The sequence below is a fragment of the Mercenaria mercenaria genome, chromosome 1 (genome assembly GCF_021730395.1).
Source record: "Mercenaria mercenaria strain notata chromosome 1, MADL_Memer_1, whole genome shotgun sequence".
In the NCBI taxonomy this organism is placed as follows: domain Eukaryota; kingdom Metazoa; phylum Mollusca; class Bivalvia; order Venerida; family Veneridae; genus Mercenaria; species Mercenaria mercenaria.
In genome coordinates this window covers 76,958,466-76,967,583 of record NC_069361.1, presented here as the reverse complement: position 1 = coordinate 76,967,583, position 9,118 = coordinate 76,958,466, and the positions used below count along the sequence as shown (strand labels likewise).

At 33.4% G+C, this 9,118-nt stretch overlaps 1 protein-coding gene across 1 annotated transcript; it reads left to right on the top strand.

Annotated features, from left to right (window-relative positions):
• The first annotated feature begins 6,659 nt into the window (after positions 1 to 6,659).
• LOC123565038 (dynein light chain 2, cytoplasmic-like) lies at positions 6,660 to 7,226 on the top strand. The gene has a single exon (XM_053537217.1). It carries the CDS (start codon positions 6,660 to 6,662, stop codon positions 6,927 to 6,929), a length of 270 nt encoding a protein of 89 aa, XP_053393192.1. The 3' UTR covers positions 6,930 to 7,226.
• Positions 7,227 to 9,118: the final 1,892 nt, after the last annotated feature.

Genomic DNA, 9,118 nt, shown 5'->3' with positions numbered 1-9,118 from the left:
CGGATAAATCGGAAAACGTTTCCAGTTTCAAACTAACTTTGATACCCTTTACATGTTTACATCAAAATCCTTAGAAGTCATTTATTGACCACACTAGCAAAAGTTAATCAGGTTAAATCAAGTGATGTATTTATTTGAAACTTTAACAGTTGGTTATTTAAACTTAAATACGTTCACTGAGTACTAAATACATCTTATATTTTCACTGAAGCTTTTTCTTAAAAGTTGATTTTCCTATCCTGGTTGCCTAAATAATACGTATGTATAAATTTGTTAAACATAATCCGCCTAAGGAATAATATGTATCTAATTGTTTTTTCTATCATATTTCTCAAAACTGTGCATTGACATGATTAGATTAAGCCGAATTTATATTCAAGTAGAATGTACGTTTGTAAAATATTTTCTACCTCCTGTTGCCAATAATAGCAATGCAACCAAGATAGATTTGAAAATAAATGAATTAATTTATATGTGGTTTAAAACTTGTCTTTTGGTTCAGATTGTTGAAATATAGTGCAAATCTAAAACTAGAATATATATTGAAATAAAAAAAAAACATCCCGCTTTTTAGATATTTTCATACTACGGAAGAGTAATTACATTTTTTATAAAAAAAAATAACAAAACACGTAATTCTAAAATGGATCTTACCCTTTGTCATGGAACTTCTTGTTCTTCTTGTTCATCAAACAAATGTCTAGGAGAATAATAAAAAAAAGCAGAAAATAACATAAATGTTGCTTAAATGTGAATGATCACTTTTTTAAAAAAATACGCTGTTTACATAAGCAAAGGCGTAGGTAATTGATTTAAGTCTTGTTATCATTGTGACCTTGACCTTTGACCTGCTGACTAATAAAATAATAAGGGATTTTACTGACCAGAGTAGTCATGCTATGAAGGTCGAACGCGAAAGTGCAAAAGATTTTCTAGAATTTAAGCCGAAACTATTTTCAGTGTTGAGTTCAATGTGACATTTATGTTTTATCCACTGATCTTTTAAGGCATTACGTTATACATAGTGAACAAAGACAATAACCCATATAGTTTGACGATTGTATACTAAAGCATTCATTAGTTATTTAGCGAAAATCGTTTTCATTTGCCTACTGGCCCCCAAAACAATAGGAGTCATCTAGTGACCGCAGATAATCATGCTGTAAAATTTGAATACTGTAGGCTTGTGTATTCTCTAGTAATTGGTCAAAAACCAATTGATGGGCCGATAGACCAACAGTCAGCAAAATATAGGGCGTATTGCTTTTATAATTTTGTGAAAGAAAGATTCGTATCGAGTTAACGACTCACGATAATCACCTTTAAAAACATCGTAACTTCAACATACAGCCAATAAAATTATATGAAGAAGATGAAATTCAAATTTTACAGGTTTGCACTGATGTGTGTAGTTTTTATCAAACGTTAAAGATTTTACACAAGCAATAAAAATGTAATGAAACCAGTGTTTGATAAGTTTTATGCAAAGTAATATTTGAAAAAACATTATGACGAAATATTTAGCCCTATATTACATATAAGTTCACATTTCCATACAAATGAATCAGTAAGTATGCAAAATGTTAAAAAGTGATAATTGGAAAGGGTGGGGGTAGCAGTCAGTATGGGATGAATTATTTGAAATATAGTAAAAGTCCATATGAGACATGTAAAAAGGGAGCGTTAGTAGGACTGGTGGATTGCGGGATGTAGATGAGAGATACTTAGAAACCATATGAGTGATACCAGTTCGTAAAAACATTTTGAGATATAAAATGACATTGAGAAGCGTATTTAACCTGAACCAATCTTTGCCCAAAGCGACCTTGGCCTTTAAGTAGCCTGTCCCTAAAACAATAAATGTCAATTCCTTTCTTTATAAGATCAGTGCTTAAGTGGGGTTTGATGATTTTAGGGGTAGTAGTTAAAAAGATAATGTTTAAACAGTATTTTTTCAACATTTAATCCTTGCCTTAACCCTTAGGATACCTGACCCTCAACAAATAATTGTCTGTCGCCTATCAGTGTCAACCCTCATATGAAATTTGATTATAATAGGAGCAACAGTTCGAAAGATATAACGAATTGAGAAGCTTCCTATAAAAACTTTAACCTGTTGGCAACGGCGTCGCCGACGCCAGGGCGAGTACAATAACCTGGTTATTCTTTGAATAGTCGATATAAAATGACTTAATCTGAGTGGGTTCTGATTGATAATGATCTCTTGACTAACTGAGAATAATTTACTAATTGATTGACGACAGACGGACGCATAAGATAAGATAAGATAAATTTTATTTTAAGTCGGCGAGACAGAGAAACAATACAACATAAGCGACAAGCGCTTTTTAACCGACTATATATAACAAAGATAAACAGTTAAAACATATAGTAAGCAAGCTGTAAAATAAGAGATAGGGTTATACAATATTACATGTAGCAGTACAACATGAAGTTAAACCTGTGAAAGACCTGCTGCTCTTGACCAAAAGCCTAAGAACTATTTAAGATAAACATGAAATAAAAAACTGAAAGGCATTACTGGCGCAAAAAGCTGAATAAAAAATATGCTAAACGAGAATATCACCTCAGATCAGATCTGAAATGAACTGAGCAGCAGCTCCTTCACAGAAGCACATAAAACATAGCATGAAAATAAGATGTAATAATGACAATAGCACATAAATAACATAAAATGCATGCAAATTATTACATAAAATAATAGAAAGAAAATTGTGCAACTAAAGCAACAAAACAAAGAAACCAGCTAAAGCAGCTGAACATGGAGAACAAGGCATAGATATAAGTCGACTACACAAGGAAACAAGGTATACAAAAAATAGCTAAAGCATGCAAAGCAAGACAAGTATTGACAACACAATGCAAAAACACAACAAGTAACTAAAGCAACTAAGCATGGAGAAAATAGCATAAAACTATGTCAAATACACAAAGAAAGCAAGGTACACATACTAATTGTAGCAAACTATGAGGGACAAGGCATACACAAAAACAGCCAAACAAAGCAAACACTACCAAGCAAATAAAAATAAAAATATCAAAAATAAAAAAGCAAAAGACCACAATGAGAGTACAAGCATAGAATTAAACTGGTTGGGTGTAATGAAAAGAGATGCCGTCCGGGCCTGCAGAACAAGCAGCTAAGTATGTTTGCACATTGAACATTTGCAGTCTTGATCATTCCAGTGTGAAATTAAGCTTTTAAATTGATTAAAACTAGATGTTTTCCTAAAATTTTCTGGGAGCGAGTTCCACAGAACCGGAGCGGCGTATCTGAAGCTTTGTTTACCATACCTAGTTGCTGTTACCCGGGGAACTTCTAGTAGGTTGGAATACCTAAAATTGTAACCAGTATCATGAATATGAATTAAATCATTTAAAACAGGTGGAGCGATGTTGTTAAAAAAATTAAATGTTTCTATGGCCATTGCTCTAGTTCTTCTGATATACAAGCTAGGAAGGTTTGCTTTACTAAGTAGCTGTTCATATGTACTTGAATAATCTTCATAAACAAAACGAAGATCTCTTTCTTGTATTTTTTCAATCTTATTTGTACTTTTATTGGAACAAAAATGCCATGTCAGAGGACAGAAGCTGAAGTTTGATAAGATAAAGGAGTGAAAAATAGTTAACCTACTTAGTTTACATAGATTTCTGCCTATTCTTTTCAATATGTTTAGTTGTTGTGCTGCCTTACTGCAAATAGTACTAATATGATTTTCGAAAGTGAGAGAAAAGTCTCAGTTTACTCCTAATACTTTAACTACATCATCACATTCTATATTGGCATTTTTAATACTGAGCTTAGGCTTCCTAGAGTGTGTTTTATTTCCAATAGCTATAGCTTGAAACTTATCGGGGTTAGCCTGCATACAATTAATAGAGAACCAGTTTATAAGAACATTGCTTTCATTTTGAAGGACTTTAATTAAAGAGTCGAAATTTGATGAACTAAAAGAAAGGGTGTTGTCATCTGCGTAATTATATAAAGATCCTTGTTCAATAAAATAAAATATATCATTTAAAAATATAATTGGGGCGTTCCATGAGAAAACCCGTATTAGTAACAAAAAAATCAAAATTGATATAATAACATATTCATAAAGAACATTCTTTTATCTTTCAAAACCGAAAATTTGAAGTGATTGTCTTCACTATCTTAAGAGCTACAATGTTTTAAAGTTAGTCACCGAGGGTATTTTGAGACGTGACGTTAAGAACGTCATGAAAGCAGTATGACGTCGTTGTGTATGGCGTGTATTTTTCAAGTCATTAATGGAACAAATTATGCGTAACACTTACTTAACATCATGCATTTGAATATTTAGGAACAGTTTAAAGCGATTTTACTGAAAAATAACTTAACCGTATATTTTTAGTTTCATCATGAGCCTTTTATCTATATACCTCTATATTTTCATGACGCATGGGTGCTTTGGAATTTCCGTTGCCATAACAACAGAAACAACATTTATATGAAAAATATGTTAGAATTTGATTGGTCTTAGATGACACAATTACAATATATTAGTTTCTAGTTTCTGGGGCAACATAAGAAAAACAGCCATTTTTCAGTATTTTACACTATTAATTATACAATAGTTACATCATGTCACTAATACAGGTTTTCTCATGGAATGGCCCATATTAAAAAGTAGAGGTCCAAGGGTCGAGCCCTTAGGCACCCCTTTAACTATCTCAGCCCAGCCACTAGTAGTATTTCCTATTTTTATCTGTTGTTTTCTTTTTGAGAGGTAAGATGTTAACAGGTTAACAGAGTTTTCAGACAAGCCATATGCTTTAAGTTTACAGAGTAAAATACTATTCTAGTTTTCTGATATTTTGCCAAAACGTAACAGGTTGAAAAATAAATATGGTACAAGAAATGTTCTAGTAAAATAGGATAAACATCACTAATAATAGAAATTTGATTCTATGTTGACGTAAATGTAATTTCTCTATACGGACATAACGTTTCCAATCCCCTTTCAATCTGAAAACCTTCCTTTTATTAAATTACCTTTTTTTCTGCAGTACATTTTATTACTAATAACTAATATCAGTATTATCAATCGTCTGTAGCTATCCTAGCATATAAAGGTTTGTTCCATCTTTTATTATTATTTCATTGTTATGGATTTTGTATGGAGTACTAGTGCTGGCACATGAATTTGCATTTTGTAGTACTTTTATGAAGAAAAAAAAATTTATATTCAGCTGTTGTATAGATATGTTAAATTCCATTTCAACGGTTTGTTCTAAGCTCTAAAAATAAAATTAATCTAAATACATCCTAAATTAAGGTCTATTTCATAATTTTGTTCCTTAAAGGTTATACGTTCAAAATTAGAATATAAATATGAAAAACCGACTTCCACGTAGACTGTAAATGTATTTTTCGTAACCAACAGAAAGTGTTTCTTATGCCTTGAGTTTGTTATAAACGTATAGCGAACAAGTCTCTTATAAACATTATCTGAATAGCGAAATTGCTTTATATATAATTATAATGGACTGAATGAATGTGTACGGAATACCAATTTTCTTTTAATTGTTTAAGAAATGTGATAATAAAATGTAGTTTATTTTTAAAATTAATTTATAATATTATCGTTTTGACTTTAGCCCAGCAAACTTAAGTGTTGAACTACAGTAGTCCGGTCAATAACACAAACAATGGACAGGCGACTTTTATTAGGAACCATGTAATAGCAAATAATGATGAGGATTCCAATCACTCGCCGGTCCGATACCCTGCCTGGGATGTACAATTCGTTCATGTAAGGAATAAAATCTGGAAAGTAGATCCCTCGGAAGCACCGAGAACAATGCAAACAGTGAAAATTGCAGACTCGGTTTGATTGAGTCTGTTCATAAGCAGTAGGAAGTCAGCCAGGTGGCTTACGGTTGGTGGTTGTACCTAGGTCTGCATCGATGCTTGGGATAATTCTCTGTGGGGTGGACTTTCTTTCGCCGTTAAAAACTGGATGATAGCATGCATTTCCACTACCGTCCAAGAACAGGTTCAATCGAGCTGAAGCCTGCAACATTTTCATTTTTGTCTTGTTGGGTGGGGTGACCTGTAAAGTTTCTTAAGTTGTGTGCGTGTGACTTAAAACTTAGTAAAAGGGATTTTCAGACTAGATATTGTATATGTTTATAAAGAAGAATACATTTGAAAAGGTCGTCCTTTTCATTTACGTCAATGAAAATTTTGTCAGCTCGGAAGATTTCAATGGAAAAACATATAAGTCTTCAGTGTGTATAATAACAAAACTTCAATTCAGGTATCAAGGAAAAATATATAAAATTAACTTTACATGGTTACTGGAAATGCACTCAAGTCATTGATGAAAAGTGTTTTAAACATTCAAATAGGTCCTCTCACTGGCTTTGTAAATACGAATTAATTGCTTTTTTATCAGTTTATTGCACAATTTGAATGTTGAAGAGTATTGCAACGAAGTCAGAATTTCTAATGGCTATTTCCATGTAATAATCTCATATTTTCGTGACTTTTGTATGTCTAATTGATAGTACTGACTGTGAACTAGTCTTTGAACCTTGACGATAGAAATTGCCAAGAATGAAAATGAGAACGAACTGGTAGCAATTGCTCACTTTTCTTTCCAGGCACAATGTCCGAGAGAAAGGCTGTAATCAAGAATGCGGACATGTCCGAAGACATGCAACAAGATGCTGTAGACTGCGGTACACAAGCCCTGGAAAAATATAACAAATTAAAGGAGGTTGCCGCCTACATCAAGAACGAGTTCAACAAAAAGCACAACCCCAACTGGCATTGCGTTGTTGGAAAGGAGTTTGGAAGTGACGTCACTCATGAAGCTAAACATCTTATTTTCTTTGCGCTTGGAGAAACTGATATTCTCCTGTTCAAGTCGGGTTAAAATGTTCTGTCGGAATAGTCTATGTAGATCAAGTTGATTTCCTCAAACAGATAAATATAAACAATAGATATAACGCTTATTTTAGACAGCATGGATATATCCAGTAAGTGTTATTCTTTAAAGTGTGAGTGCTTAGCAATGCGCAATATAAAGTTACACTTACTAACTGTTGTAAACACATTAACCTTATGTTCAAACTTTTTTTTTGAATTTCTGAAATAATAGTTTAGTATTAAGTAAAAATGTCATTTCTTGGGCTTATCATATCAGATGTGTTTCCATTTCCAACATGCACCGCGCAAGTTCTTGGCACCTTAACGGTCAAGGTTACGTTTAGAAACCAGACGTCTTTGTTTGGACGATAAATTTGCCTTTTTGACCTTTGAAAACTGAAAACTACCAAATTTTTTTCTTGAATTAAAGAATATAGATACTGAGAATATTGTTTGACATATCTATTTGTCCTAGATCTGCATCAATGACAAATAACAAAAATATTCAGTTGTTTACAAAAAATAACGTTAAGAGCAACACAAACTTTCAGGAGGGCTTGAGGATGTATTGAATCATGTCCATATATTGTTTTATGTATGTCCCAACAAAGTTTATATTATATACCGACGGATTTTGAGAATGCCGGCCACATGTATCCAAAGATTTTCATTACGAAATTAAAACAAGTTTTTCAAGTATATTCAAATATATTCCACCGAGCTTTAAGCCCATGGTGGCAAACATTTACATAATATATGACGAACAGTGAAATATATATAAGTGGAAAAGGTATGACATATTACAATTTGACATAATTATACGATTGCAGTTCATATTATATATCAATCATTGCAAATGTATATTTAAAGTGTCGGACAATATTTCTCACTGCTGCGAATATAGCTTATTACTCTATACCTTTACGAAACGAATATGAGCCGTGCCATGAGAAAACCAACATAGTGGGTTTGCGACCAGCATGGATCCAGACCAGCCTGCGCATCCGCGCAGTCTGGTCAGGCTCCATGCTGTTCGCTAACAGTTTCTCCAATTCCAAAAGGCTTTAAAAGCGAACAGCATGGAGCCTGACCAGACTGCGCGGATGCGCAGGCTGGTCTGGATCCATGCTGGTCGCAAACCCACTATGTTGATTTTTTCATGGCACGGCTCATATGTATATAGTTTTCTTATGTTATCATATAATTGGCATTCAAACATGAAATGAAATTCATACTTTTCTGTCACTTATTGGTTCACTTGTAGGCCTTGTCTAGAGCCCAGCTTCTATTTGTAACCTATGTGACAATACTCGTAATCTGGACAATGCTTTATTATATGTATCTACAGAATATTGTTCTATAAAATAATGCTCTTGACGAGTCTTCTAACTTGCTATGCCAAATTTGTAGGAAATTGTCTCTTAATCTTTGCTTAACAATAACTAACAACATATCAATATTACCAATATTTTGCTGGTGTCAAGCATCACAAAAACAAAAATAAACATAATTACGTTTTTATTGAAGAACACCAATTAACTGTTTGTGGAGCTTTATCAAAATCCTTACATTTTATGTATTTTATAAAACATATTTGGTGCTAAGAAAATGCTGCATATTGCATCGATGTACTTAAGCCAAGATATGTTCGTCATAGGCCATCATCAGAGTGCATATCAGGTATGTAATATAATCAGATTATGCATTATTTGCCGACGTAGAACAGTGAAATATGTAAAAATTGTAATTGAAAACTGACTAGAATCCTTGTTACCTTGTTTGGCACCGCTTCCTGAATGTCTGCGAGTGTTCCTAAATTGTTGCAGACAACTGCAAATGAAAATGAACCTGTAAGGGATGTCTATGAGAAGATGAACTCGTTTGGCACTGACTCTTAATAGTCTACGAATGTTCCTGAAAATGTTCCAGACCAATGCAAATGAATATGAACCTGTCAACGTCTTTATGGGAAGATGAAATAATTTGGCACCACCTCCTGAAGGTCTGCGAGTGATCCTTTATGTATCACAGACCAGTGCAAATAAACTGAAGCCTACTGGTGATGTCAACAGGGGGAAGGACTTGTTTGACAACACCTCCTGAAAGTCTCCGATTGTTCCTGCAAGCGTCGCAGACCAGTGCAAATAGATTTAAACCTTTTGGTAATTGATACAGGAGGAAAGACTTGTTTGGCAC